The sequence below is a fragment of the Diadema antillarum genome, unplaced genomic scaffold, assembly GCF_040938485.1.
Source record: "Diadema antillarum isolate AM-2024a unplaced genomic scaffold, OU_Dant_1.0 scf00000123, whole genome shotgun sequence".
Taxonomy (NCBI): Eukaryota; Metazoa; Echinodermata; class Echinoidea; order Diadematoida; family Diadematidae; genus Diadema; species Diadema antillarum.
The window spans coordinates 1,880,838-1,895,491 of record NW_027271012.1 but is presented as its reverse complement, the minus strand read 5'-3'; the positions used below and the strand labels follow the sequence as shown (position 1 = coordinate 1,895,491).

The following is a 14,654-nucleotide window of genomic DNA, read 5'->3' as shown; positions in this document are numbered from 1 at the left end:
CAACTTAATCATCAACAAGTTTACAAGATAACATTCCGCCATCATTCCTCAACTATATGCACCCTCTTTACCTGTGTGATGTCAGCAGACAGTCCGGCTTCACAATGCGAAATCCCAAATACACTCTGTTGACTTTCTGTACAGTGTAAATGAAGAAAAGGGAAATACTTTCATTGAAAATCATAAAAGCAGTCACAAAAGCACTATTAACAATGGCATGAGTAGTAGTATTATAGTAGTAGTAGTAGTAGTAGTAGTAGTAGTAGTAGTAGTAGTAGTAGTTGTTGTTGTTGTACTTGTAGTAAGTAATAGTAGTAGTAGTAGTAGTAGTAGTAGTAGTAATGGTAGTAGTAGTAAGTAGCATTAGTAGTATAAAGTATAGTAGTAGTAGTAGTAGTAGTAGTAGTAGAAGTAGTAGCAGTAGTAGTAGTAGTAGAAGTAGTAGTAACAGCGGTAGCAGCAGTAAGGATGGCAGTAGTAGGGTCCATATTTCTTAGTTGGCCTATACTACCACTATTACCATTGACACATTATGCTCCCAGTAATCGTAAAAACAACAATGATACTAAGGAAAGAATGTGACTGTATGTGTTTAAAAAAAAAATGATGGACGTCATTGCTATTACATGTTTTACAAATATCGACTTTTTTATATAATATATAAATTAGACGTGGGAAAACGAACACTAAGCATTTACAAGGAATCTTGATGAAAAAATCAGGTTTGAATCAGGTTTGAAAATTAATGATTCGCATGATATTACAGTACTAGTATGCGTTTGTGCGCATGTATGTTGCCTTCAATCATTGCACCCTATTTCGCATGCATTGCCTGGCAAAAGGGAAAGCATCATGTTCAAACCTGACAATTACTGGTCAGGTAATAAAACACAGGAAACTAGAGTAACAGAGGGAGCTAAAGCATGATTATGCTTGAAATAGAAAGACACATAAAACATACTATACCAGTCAACTGACTGATCATTATAAAATGATTTATAGACTCATACAAACAGAACGCATTTATCATCAGTGATTTAAGTTGACAGATGTAAACTTGAATGACGAGAAATTATATCTGCACCATTCATCTGAGAAATAGATACAGTATGTCTCGTCGAAAGTGATCGTTCATTTTATGCACTCGGAATGCTCTGCCCTTAGTGATCCTTATTATGGATTAACACTATTATGACAACTGGGAACTCCAGTGGGAATTCCAGTGGGAGCTATATCATTGTGGTCACAGCGAATGCGGAAGGATTTTGTAAAATATGTAGTCATAGTTTGAGAAATGCCAGAGCATTGGCCAAAAAATTGTCCATTTTAAAATGTTTGTTCCGTCCTCTCCGGAAGCTATACTCTTCAGCAAAGCGAGTTGTCACGGCAATAGAACGATATACTAAAATCAGAGAAAAACATAGTGATGTAAGCGTATTTTACAAGACACCAAAGAATACATCGGACCTACATAATAGCTCGACCTGATAGCAACCTAAATGTAAGCTACGCTCAAGCTGTACCCTTCTATATTATTGTATAGCTGATACGTTTTGCTCTACATTGTAAAGGCAACGAGGGAAAATTACTTTGTTAACAACTAATGTTTATGTCTATTTATGTCATGCATGTACATGTATCTGCATGTACAATGATAATGCAAGAACCAATAAATCAAATCAAGTCAAATCAAATCAAATCAAATGAGACCAGAGAGTTTGCTTTGTATGAACTATGCAATGCAAAATGTATGTTAACTGGTATTGATACATGACACAATGTTCCATGATCATCACTTACTTGGCCAATGGAGTATAATCTAACTAGGTCTAATTGTGTGTTTCACATAAAGTATCTTAAACATTTTTTTTCCGACTATATTTCATAAGATAGCTATGGCTGCTAAAAACAAACAAATAAACAAACAATTCAAATGCTGAATTCAGTCAATGCCACCACCCGTCAATCATTGATGAAGTACTAACAAGATTAACAAAATACATTGGAATGGACCTTCCCCTAGGTTAAGCACAACTTAACCTAGTTGTTTCCCTGAATTGCCCTTTGTCATAATAGTAGCATGAAAACATGAAAAACATGACAGATGCGTAAACGTTAACATTAAAAAACATTAACGTCAACATTAACCAACAGCGCCCTCTTGAGTCCCATGTTTGTGTGCCTTTAACATATTATTCACATTATCAGGTCAAGGGAGTATGAATTTGTCAATTTGTGAGAAAAAAGAAGGAAAGAAGGAAAGGGATGTTTGGGAAAATGTTCCTTTGAAAACGTATATTCAGGCAAAGTAAGTATAAAGTATACGATCGTCAGCCGGCAGCACGGAATACGACAGACTCGCACATCGAACATGTATAAGCAGTGAGAGACTCACGGACTGGCGTTCTACACGGCTCGTACGTCTCGATCTGCGTGAAGTTGTTCCTGGCGACAAAGCACCCGCCAATCGGCTCTCTCTTGGCCGAGGATGATGACTCTGGAGCGATGAACCACGTGTACAGAGGACGACACGCCTTGGAAAAAAACATCAAAAGTAACCATGGTAACAATATTAGATACCATGACAGGGCTTTTTTTTTGGGGGGGGGGGTTCACGTCATGAGGATTCCCAAAGACTTTAATGTTATCATCTTCCTGTTTTTTTTTTGTCAAACAAATTTGGATCTTTATAGAGGAAACGGCACTCAAAAACACGTATCTCGAAGTCTTCCATATTACTTTAAAATCTTCAGATGACTGTTTCATTTCTGAACCCGCAAGTTTCACTGGAGTTTTCATGTTGATAACAGCGACATCACTCATGGCATGTGTCTACTTGAGGCAGAATTCCACCATGAAATCTGTCTGAACCACAGAGCCAACGCTTATGTCTCGTGTTATATATATAGTATTGGTTGAGGTGAGGATTTAGCTTTGAACGCTTTTGCGAAATATTTAGGAATAACTCTATAAAATGTTAAAGAGCATACAATTCTAAGGGGAATTTAAATTTCTTTTGATATGTAAATCGGTTTTGAAATGACTGAGATATCCAAAAATAAGGTAAAACTCAGAGATCCTAATAAAAGTCGTGGCCTGTTGCATTTTATTAGGATTGAATTTGGGATATCTCAGTCATTTCAAGACCAATTTTCATCAAATAAAGTCTGTATTCCTCTATGAATTGCACGTTTTTTTTTCATTTTTCATAAGATGTTTACCATTGTCTCACAAACACACACACACACAAATACACACACATACACAAGTTGGAACCCTGCATCCTTCTCTACAGGTAAGAACACAGTGTCCCACAGGGTTTTTTTTTCGCAGTGTGTTTACAGTGTGTTCAACGACTATGTGAAAACGCTCGAATTTAACAGTGTGAAAATCATTTCACACTGTGTGAAGTTTTTTTAGAGTGTTCAGATATAGTACTGCTTTATTTCACACTGTGAGTAGATTATTCATACGTGCTCACATTGTTAAAACGTTTAAATCTAACAGTATGAAGAGATTTCACACTGTGTCCACAGTGTGTTCCCACTGTGTTTCTCACACTGTGGGACATTGCATTTTTTTTTCCAGTAGGGCTATCTGAACCAAAACTATACCATCCTTTTATGAATGAAAGAGCAACTTCATCTTCTCCGGACTGACTTACCAACACAATGCCGTCCTCACCGCTGCTCTTCACCGAGGCGCCGAACCACTGGCCCGATTTCGTGGCGACGGCCTCGTTTTGCTCGTTCACATCATTTCCTTAACGCAAGATGAGATGAAACGACATGAAAATACTCGAGACTACTAGATCTGACTTTCTAAACTTTCAGGGTCTTTTTTGCCCAAAATAAATCTGTTAAACAGCAAATACCATGTGGACGTAAAGTTAAAAAAAACAAACAAACACTTGAGTATCTTTGCGAAAGTAGAAGTAAAATTTACCGCCAAAACATCCCTTTTCCTCTTTCGTAAACTATTTTTACTACAGCCGAGATAAACTTAAAACAAATCAATCATCGATCGCATCACATATATGTTTAACGGTTTTTTTCTTTTCGTTGTTTCTAATTTTAGTTTGAAAATGAGTGCTTTATTTCAAGTTCCACGTGGTTGAAACTTTAATAGCGCAGTGCACTTTTTTAGAGCCCACTACTTTCACTGGGAAAGGTGGTTGTCTTTTAATCAAATGCTGCGTCGGAGTGCAGATGTAAATTCGTATGAACTCAGAAAGATATAGTATAATTATGAGATTAAATCTAGCATTTCTGGCCTATATTTCCAAATGTGGTCACTTTTTTGTTAATACGTTGTATAATTTCATTCATTGCATTTAGATACTCCATTTTAGTCCATCATGTTTGGAAAGTACGATGTACCCTCTTTATGTTTATCTAGGGTATTTGTATATCCGCACCTGTAGCTGTTTGTGACAGTATACGTATACATGATTGTGCTCAGCTATTAAGTAACCTTTTCTATGCCAATGAATCAAATGTGCACAAATCTCACACAAAAACTTATGGACAAGTAATTAATGAGTCACGCAGATGATTGAAATAGCGCGTAAGTGTATAGGGATTCTTCTTCTTTAATGTAATATGAGACGTTTGTGTCTGTGCATACTTTTATGTTTATAAAACGACATAACACAACAAAATTCAACAAACAATTTGTGACCGTGCACCTCAAAACGAACATAAAGTCGCACACACTGATTTTGCATGAGGACTGAAAATAAGTGAAATGGGTCAACCTAGCCGAACTTGACTTTTTCTTATTTTCTTAAAGAGCGGGTCTTCTTTTACATTATGCTTGAATTTGATATTATAAAACGGGCAGGAAAGTGGTTTTTTTTTTAGCAGTTTATCTCGATCACTTTTGGTAGAATAGTGTGATTAGGTGTGTCTATAGAATCCCTTTTTCATTTCTAAAAAACCTTGTCCACATTCTTCACTTTCAACTCTAATTACTTTTGAAAGGATAGTGCTACTGCTTTGAAAGTTGGCATTAAATATGGACAGAATGTGTTAATGAGGCATGCTTAATTTCAGTTTAATCTGATAATTCCTTCATTGTTGTTACTCTGGTGGTTTACTTCCTGTTTTTTGTCCCATTCATCGCACAGCCAGCACGGTTTGGTAAAGATTAAGAGCTTGAATGGACACTGTACTTCAGAGACTCTTTTCTCAGTTCACACTTTTCCTGAGTTTGTGCTTTCTTTCCAATATCTAGATAGGTTAGGAGAGTCCATTTGATTTGAGTTATACATCATTTTAAAGCTTAAAGTCTGCTCTTTCAGATTAATGGTCTTAACTAAAAATTCATATCTGGCGACTTTTTGTTTGTTTTGAGGTGCAGGGTCACATTTAAAGTGGACAGCTGGCAGTCAAGATTCCAATCAGTATTGTAATTACTGTATTGGTATGTGTAATCAATGCATGTCTCCAAGAGACCCAGTTTTACAACAAGGCAGGAAACACTGCAGGGAAATTTAACGGGGGTCATGGCGGTTAACTGTCAAGATGAGATAGTTGGCAGAGCTCAAGTAGCAACGCATAAACTTGCTCTAATCAGCTCACAGAGGTGCAATACAAACTCGTTTCCTGGCATCAACAAGTCTTGACGTACACAAGTTCCTTGCAAACACTTGAGATTTTTTTTTTTTTTTTTTTTTTTTTTTTTTTTTTTTTTTAACGGTGGAATATGATGGTGCGATAGCGTTTGCAATAATTCTACACCTCAAAAGATTATATTTCACTGAAACCTTAACCGGTGAGCGGGTCTATTGATGAAACATTTCTTTCGCCTTAAGAGCGTGAGATGATACCAATAATGATTTCAAAGGCGGGTCAGTGGGTCACTGGACAGTTCTGGACTTTGGTTACCTTGGTCGTTAAATTGACTGAGCTCCCTACACGAGTTTGGGTTGTCATAAGGAGTGACGGGACACTGGAAGAGGGCGCCCCCTCTGTCAACATTCGGGTCTGCTGTTTGATGTTTTGGCGCCCCGACAAGCATCCTGAATGCAAAGACGTGTAAAGAAAATGAAAGGGGAAGAAAAACATGTAATTAACATAACATGTAATACACTGACGAAAAACAGCAAAACGTAGGCAGGTGACAATCCTGTTTTCTAATAAAATCAGTCTGGATGAAAGGGCAGCTATGATTGTTCGGGTCTGAGACATTAGTTATATAGGAAAAGAGGAGAAATTACAAAGCTGTTCCTAAATTACAGCTCAAAATCATGAACCTCATTAGATGTTATCGATCCATCTTGTAAATGTCTCTCAAGATCGTAACTCAATGGTCCCCATGGTCTTGCATCTTAGACCCGTTAGGAAAGAGTGATAACGTGCTTTTACGTGTGCGTGTTGGAGTATGTGTAGGGTTGTGTGGGTGTATGTGTGGATATGATTATTTCATGTGCCTAAAAAAATTAGTACAGGTAATATAGGTTTTTTTCCCCGTCTTTTTCCCTCCAGTAAGTTCTTTAAGTAACTGTTCCGTACAAGCATGAACAGTCTGACAAGAATTGAAAGAGTCGTTCAAGGGGGAGGCGTTAACCAGATTACGCTAATTTGCGTCTCACAGCAATCATCTCGTGTTAATAACTGACAGACAGGAAGACGACCCGTCCCAACGGTGAACACAAACTATCAGAGAACATTATTAGTATAATCTAGGTTATTCGAGGAATGGAATCACTTTCCAGAAAAACGACAAGAACCTAAAGGGGTGCTGTTCGTTATTCCAAAGGTTCGCTATTCCGAAGGCTCGTTATTCCGAAGGGTCGTTAATCCGAAACACGCAAATTCCCTATACCTAGAAGTTCGTTGATCCGAAAATGAAAAAGGGTTCGTTAATCCAAACATTTGTGGCGTTATTCCGAAGGTTCGTTATTCCGAAGTTTGGTTAATCCGAAAATAAAATTCGGAACAATGAACCTTCGGAATAACGAATCTTAGGAATAAAGAGCCTTCGGAATAACGAACCTTCGGAATAACGAGCTGTAACCACATAAAGAAAAGTATACTGAAGTGTGCTTGGCATATCCTGGAAAACGTACCAAACGTCGTTTAACTGAGCGCATTACTTGCATAAAGGCACAACATTCTGTGCATTGCAGCCTGCACGTAGTACTATAAGTACTTTGTAAAGAGAAAGTCGTTAACGAAACTTTATGTGATATAATCAATTGAAGGACATCTACTTCACAGATTGCTATACTATAATCGTGCATGGATAGTGGAGCATGGAATCATAAAATCCCTTTAGTAGCTCTTTACATAATACCAATAACGGCTCTTACTGTAGATACGCCGAAACGGAAAGTATGGTACGGGCATAATAAGCATCCATCACACAGAGCAGCTATGGTGAAGATACGTATACAAGTGGATCATTTGTTGATAGCAACATAAGAGATGTGTACAACCATGAACCATAGGGGAGTATGAACAGTTCACAAATCAAATGAAGCTAGAATGAGCCACATTTACCATCATGAACAGATTCAGGCATGTCAGGAATCCGCAGGGGGGGGGGGGCACAAATCATCTACTAGTACTATCCCATAGTGAGTTTAAGTTCTTTGCGATTTGTGAGGCTGTACGAATTGTCATCAACATTATTGTAAGACATTTCTTTCGTGCTAATATTCAGCTCCTTGGAGCGAAAACCTATGGACATGATCATTGTATACCTGCAATACATTAGCGAGTCTGTAAAATATTGTATTTAGGCAAGGTTGATTGGGACAACGCCATCATATATTGCGCTATACCTTGCAGAGGATCGCAGGCTCAAAACCACGTATTGGCAGTGTCAAGAGCACTAGATTATTTTGCTCTTGCAAGTATCAAGATTTTACCCTGGGTGTGAGATTATGAAGTAACGCCTTTACTTTAAAATGGATGAGAGGTTGTCAGGCACAGTGACTCCGCTTGTGTATAGAGCTCATACGTCTATTATGGGTCCACAGAATCATATTCAAAGGTGTAAAGTAATTTTGTGACAATAAATTATTGTTTGTCTGTTTGTTTGTTTTTCCGTCAGAAAAAACATGCAAATGAAAAGACTTTGAAAATATACAGCGTTTAAAGAAATACAATGATAAACATGCACATAGGCTATATGCAAAGGACGAATCGGAGAGAATTTCTCCTTCCTTGCCTTCATGAACTAGGATGGCACCCAATTAAAATCTGTTTTTAATTAGGTCCAAAGCAGCAGCATTGCCCTTGCTGCGATCATAAGATATTCATTAAAATATATCATAAGTTTGCACAACAAAATTGTCGAACCCTCCACAGACCGCACTCTTAGCGAAGAAAGACGTGTTTCCTAATAGCATGTACAGTTATGAAAAGTATGAACAATGTCATATGATCCGACATGTAGCAACTTAGTGTCTATTGTGTACTGTGCAAAAAGTGCAGCTATCACTGTTGTTTTTGTTTCCTGCTGAAATTGTACAGCCTTATCCAGTGCACAGTGTGGAATGGTTTTGATGATATATTGCTGAAGAAAAATTAACTGCAAATGATCTCGACTGCCGAAGAAATCAGGGGCAATAGTGTAAGACGAGAAGATACGTGATATTAAGTTCTTGCCCGACTCACGTTACTGCTTGGTGGGTTGGATTTTCACTCTTTGTGCTGGTATGATGTCCGTGCTAAAGCATTGCCTTATCTCTTACTTATTTCTGTGTGTTTATTCGTTTATTGCCAACACTGTCTTTATTTTTTATCATTGTACTTAATGATACATTTCGACAGAGTGTCTCGGTATATGAACTAACGATGGCATTTCTACCACAGGCCCAACCACGACGATTCATCCAGCTCACCACCTTTGACCAGTACAATGCATTGAGAAAGAGCTGTGTTTATAGAAGGCGCTCGAACTGCCAGCGCAATGGTTACAGTTCGTTATTCTGAAGGTTCATTAATCCGAAAATGCAACAAGGTTCGTTATTCCGATGGTTCGCTAATCCGAAAATGAGGAAAGGGTTACCTTATTCCGAAGGTTCGTTAATCAGAAAATGAAAAGGACGGATCGTTATTCGAAAACGAAATAAGATTCGCAATTCCGAAATTTCGATAGAATGCACTTCAATTTTGTTTCGAATCAATGAACCGTATTCAATTTTTCGGATAAACGAGCCTTTGGAATAACGATTCGGATTGACGAACCTTTGGAACAGCAAACCTGGTTTCATTTTCAGTATAACGAACCTTCGGAATTGCGCCACAAATGTTTGGATTAACGAACCCTATTTCATTTTCGGGTTTAACAAACATCTTGCTATAGTAAATTTGTGTGTTTCGGAATAACGAACCTTCGGAATAACGAACATCACCGCGGCATCATTATGTATCGTCACATAACCTCTTCAAGTGAGCGTTCGCGGCTCCTCTTAAGCATGATCTGTAAATCAATTCTAATGTCCATTTCCCGTTTCTAACTCCATCTTCTCGAGCAACGCGATGAACAAACTTTTCGTACTCGTTACAAGCGAAGAATTTTTAGTAGTAAAACTTCGGGTGAGGGTAAAACGTCGGACACGTGAGGCCATAATCAATTCATTATCAGCATCATCACCTCATTTGGGGACCGATGAGTTAATAGATCCTTGCTATGACCATACAGTACCCCTCTCCCGGTAGAACATGTTAAACGGCTTTGGGAATATCCTCTATTCGTCCGATTTAGCCGGAACTGCCACGGTTCCGTTTTTTCCATGTTCTTTATAATAATATTAACGAATATCATTTATAAAGCGCTTATAGCAACGTTTCTATAATATCTCAGTTCGGGAAACCCACTCACAAGGGGGGCCTCTCCTTATAAGTAACCCGTCCCCTTATAAGTAACCCCGTCCCCCTTATAAGTAACCCCCGGGGCACCCCTTATAAGGAGTCTCCACGCTTTTTTGCAATGCAACGCGAAAATGAAAGGACTGCGGCAATTCGCTTGATTATGTCCATAAAGCTTCACAAGTTTCCTAGTTACTCACGAAATTTGAGCAAAATCGGTTTGAGGCATCATATCTGAGTACGTACTCAGTCGCCACGTCTGCACTCAAGCATTGCCGCGCCGCCGCGCCTGGCGACACTCACGCCAGCAATCGCTCGCATTTCAGCATTCGCATGGGTCGTTTGACATCGCATTTAAATCCATGATTTTAGATATGATGCCTCAAACCGATTTTGCTCAAATTTCGTGAGTAACTAGGAAACTTGTGAAGCTTTATGGACATAATCAAGCGAATTGCCGCAGTCCTTTCATTTTCGCGTTGCATTGCAAAAAAGCGTGGAGACTCCTTATAAGGGGTGCCCCGGGGGTTACTTATAAGGGGGACGGGGTTACTTATAAGGGGGACGGGTTACTTATAAGGAGGGGCCCCCCTTGTGAGTGGGTTTCCCGAACTGATCTATCCCTTTCCATCCCCTCCCTCCCCCGCAAAAAAAAAAAAAAAAATCCTCACCACCACCACGATAATGGCACCTTGACCAAGGAATGGATCCTCATCTTTTTGTGTTTGTTCATGATAAAGTATCGACAGATTGCCAGATAGTAATATTATAGAAATGCAGCCTTGTCGACCATGTTGACTGAATTCGGTATAAGAAAGGTTAACCGTGTTTACAGCCCGTTTTACATATATATAATAATAATAATATATATATATATATATATATATATATATATGTATATATATATATAAATATATATTTATATTTATATATATATGTCATACCACCAAAAGTAGGGGGAGGGGTAGGTGTGGGCAATCCCCTATAGTTATGTTGGAATCAAGCACGTGACTGAATGATAAAAACATCAGTGCCACTATTAACAACAGCAGCAACAACAGCAACAACAACAACAACAACAACAACAACACGTTCGAACTTTGATGAGCAATGCTATAGAGTCATGCAGCCAAAGAGCATGCAGACGACAGCATGACAAATTGCCACAACTGGCGGGAAAGAAAAACCAAAAGAAACAAAGAACTAATAAAATAAAAGTCACTTGTTTGACGCACGTTTGATTCGTGATAACATAAGAGACCTATTTACAATCTCACATAGCTTTTTTGCACTTTTGTACGGAGTAAAACGAACTTTCATTGCAACGAACCGTCTGCTATGTGTTTCCCGCTCGCTGCTCAGTAGTAGGTTGTATGAAATATAATTATACTACTGAAATGAAATAAGGGAATGCTTCTCAGAATCATGAATTGGCTCTGTTTTGACCCGTGGTTGCACCGTGCAGCAGACAGAATAGTATCAAATCCGCTGGGATCACGGGTGCTGTACGTTAAGTTGTTCGATAAAACTGACTTTTCTTTGCGAGCTTTTTATACTAAACTTCACAATTTATGGCATCGATGTTTTTCTGTACGTGACTCGACATCGGATTGGAGAGGGTATGCCGGAGGTCGACTTGTGTCTGGAATCGTTATTACGCCGCCAAGAATAGGTCCGTACTAGCCCGATATGTCAAAAGTTCAAACCACACAGAGCTATATACGCAACTATATATGGTGCATGTCATTATATCCATCAATCAATCACTCTTTCCTTAACAATACAAAACGTTATATCCATCAATCAATCATTCTATCCTTAACAATACAAAACAAAGTAGCTGAGATCAGTTTTATTCGAGATGAATGTTGGGCCACTCCTTATGCCATTTTGTGCATCTCTTCAACATGGACAAATTTTACAGTGGACCCCCGTTTGTTTCCACTTGATTTTTTTTAAAGATTATAAATAATGTAACAAGTTTGATTTGGAACTATAATGTTTTCAATAATTATTTGTTAATTACCTTTATACTGTTCAGCTAACTTTCAGCCAATGTGTACTCAAGATCAATGTATGTTTCTTATTATGATCTGTGGAAGAAAACTGAAAAAAAGGGAAAATTGAATTGAACATTATTATGAAATTTCTTTATGGAAACATGCATGAAGTAAAGGGAATGCTGCCTTTATCCGGCCTGATTATAGGAGCAGAAAATTAATTTATTTTGTTGTAATGTGGGGTGATTATGTAATACTCTCGCGACCTATCATGTCTTTAAAGTTCAACTGCTATTACGAGTTATTCTTAACTACCTCTGATTTGCATGTACTCGTACGTACTCAAGATCATTTGTGATTTTTCTTCTATTATCTTATGTGAAGAAGGAAATGAAATAGATTGAATTGAATTGAATGGAACTGAACCGAATCGAAATGAAACATCTCACCTATACGCTCAGGATAGGGGTACCAAAGTCATATTTGCGAAAACAAGCTATATACCGTAAATTTATATTCTTCGGATAAATCCATATTCACCTTTTTGACCTTAACAGATGTCAAACGTGACAACCTCTTGGTTTTAGAATGACACAGCTGGGGGCGTATGCAGCACGAAGACATGAGTACTCAAAATTGATTTCAAAGGCCTATTTATTTATTTATTCATTCATGTTTTCTTTTTTCTTTCAAAAATACAGGGTAGGCACATTCATTTTGCTAACTTCTTTGCAGTGGTGCCTTATATACAAGAAATAGAATGACAAATGATAATATAAATAGAATGACAAAATAGAATAACAAGTAGAAATATGATTCACAGAAATAAAAAAATGTACAAGGTTGGAGTTCTTTGGAATAGAAACGAAGGTCTTCGCTCTCGTCAAAATGTGATGAAGTGATGTTGTGTATTGCGAATAAGGCTTTAGAAGGTGGTGATAATAAAAAAAAATGTACGGCGTAGGCTATCCTTGATAACGAAAGCCGTCCTCCCTTCCTCGCCTTCTTCCAGACTTATATATATATATATATATATATATATATGCCACTCAAATATTGAAATCTGATACTTTGGTGCCCCCACACAGAAAAAATATCGAAAGTGCGTGGTCCAAAATTAAAACAACCATGACAATCCACTTTAAATCTTAGCGGAACGATTGTGCAATAGCAAACTAAAGCCATTTTGAAATTGAAATTTGAAATGAAATTCATTTACCCCAAAATCGATAACAAACATGAAATATTGAACAAACAAAGGACATTACAGCATGATTCCAGTGACTGATTACAGTCTGGATGGACCTTGAGTGCTTGTCTGATTGTGTTCTCTCTTAAAGCACAAATGCATTCCTTTTTTAAACAACAATTTGTTTTCCAACCTGCACGAAACTCCTTAAAATGACGATTCAACGTAATGGCAACCTGAACTTGTTTTTTGCTAAGCATTGATCTGTTACCCATTGCTGTCAGGTTTGTTTCTCGTTCATCATGGGTCTGAAAAACAAGCGCAACTTTCGAATTCCATAACTGAATTCTAATCCCAAACTTTTATTCATATGAAACTATGCACTGCTCTCCATTGAGTGCGATATTATTGTACTCTATCAATCACCGTCAACTTCAACTTAGGAATGGATTTTTTTTTTCAACGTATAGATGGCTGCCCTTCCGTATGTTTGTGCTTTGGCTTTAATCATTTTGGGTACACTGTATAATAGTCACCAAAGACTGGTACGCCGGCCTTGATGACTCACATCAAGTTGGAAAGCGCAAAGTTTGGTTTGACTTTGGCAGGATTGTTGACACGATTTGACGTTTGTCATTGCCAATTGCAATCTGCGGCAGGAAGACGCAGAATATCGCATTTCCGCATTTTTCATTTCGAAGTGGGACCGCTCAGCTGTGGACCAATCGCACGTGCGACCTTGAGCGAGAGAAGGTGAATGCGAAACAACACAAAACAAAACAAAGCAAAGCTGGTTTCTCTCCCAACCACAGAATGTCATTATTGCTCCACAAAGTGGCCACTTTGATAGAAAGTAAACGTATGAAATTGAAGTTGAGTAGGAGTTCCTTTGTAAAGCTCCTGAGTGGGGACTTATCACAAAAGGCACGCACGAAACTTGCTCACTTTACTCTCCTGATTCAATGTATACCCTCGATTAATCAAATCGGACGTATCCTCCTGGCATTCAAATTGTTACCATGGTTACAGCCTGGACCAGGGAAAAAAGTCCGCGTTGAAAAGAGCATCTTCCAGGCAATGGTGCCAGCGGGCTATGTGACACGATTCGTTACCGTCAGTCCGAGCTGAGGTTGACTTTCAAAAACGTTACAATTGCTTCCTTGAGCAGAGAGAATAGAGAGGGGAAAAAAGAAACTTTGTATCACGGTCAGTCAACCCTAAATTGGCCACGACTTTCAATATTCTATTGACATGGCAGAACTCATACCTGCCCGCGGTAATGCCAGGGTTTTAAAAAAAAATGACAATAACCTTTATGTTTACTTTTGGAAACTGATGCTAATCCGTGCTGAAGCTCGTTGACTTGCGGAGATTGCCTCTCGACGAATTAATTCTGTGATAACAGAGCTTTCATCAGAGAGCTGTCGGGTGATTGATGAATAGTCTGAACGAGCAGAAAAGAATACGTATAAGGCGGTGAATTAAAGGTTGTGTACAGTTCTGGTTGAGGTGAGGATTTAGCTTTTAACGTTTTGCGAGATACGTATTTAGAAACCACTCTATGAGATGCCAAAGACACTGGCAATTCTCAGCGGTATCAAAAGTTGATTTGATGAAAATCGGTTTTAATATCCAAAAACA

The 14,654-nt window shown here is 38.3% G+C and overlaps 1 protein-coding gene across 1 annotated transcript in view; it reads right to left on the bottom strand.

Moving 5' to 3' along the window:
• LOC139720173 (integrin alpha-8-like) overlaps positions 1-14,654 on the bottom strand; it is a 64,367-nt gene that overhangs the window by 31,854 nt on the left and 17,859 nt on the right. The window contains exons 2-5 of the mRNA XM_071631538.1: positions 5,889-6,022; positions 3,665-3,762; positions 2,396-2,534; positions 72-136 (exon numbers count right to left, since the gene is read on the bottom strand). Of these exons, the coding sequence (XP_071487639.1) occupies positions 72-136; positions 2,396-2,534; positions 3,665-3,762; positions 5,889-6,022 (436 nt within the window). The remainder of the gene's footprint in view (positions 1-71; positions 137-2,395; positions 2,535-3,664; positions 3,763-5,888; positions 6,023-14,654) is intronic.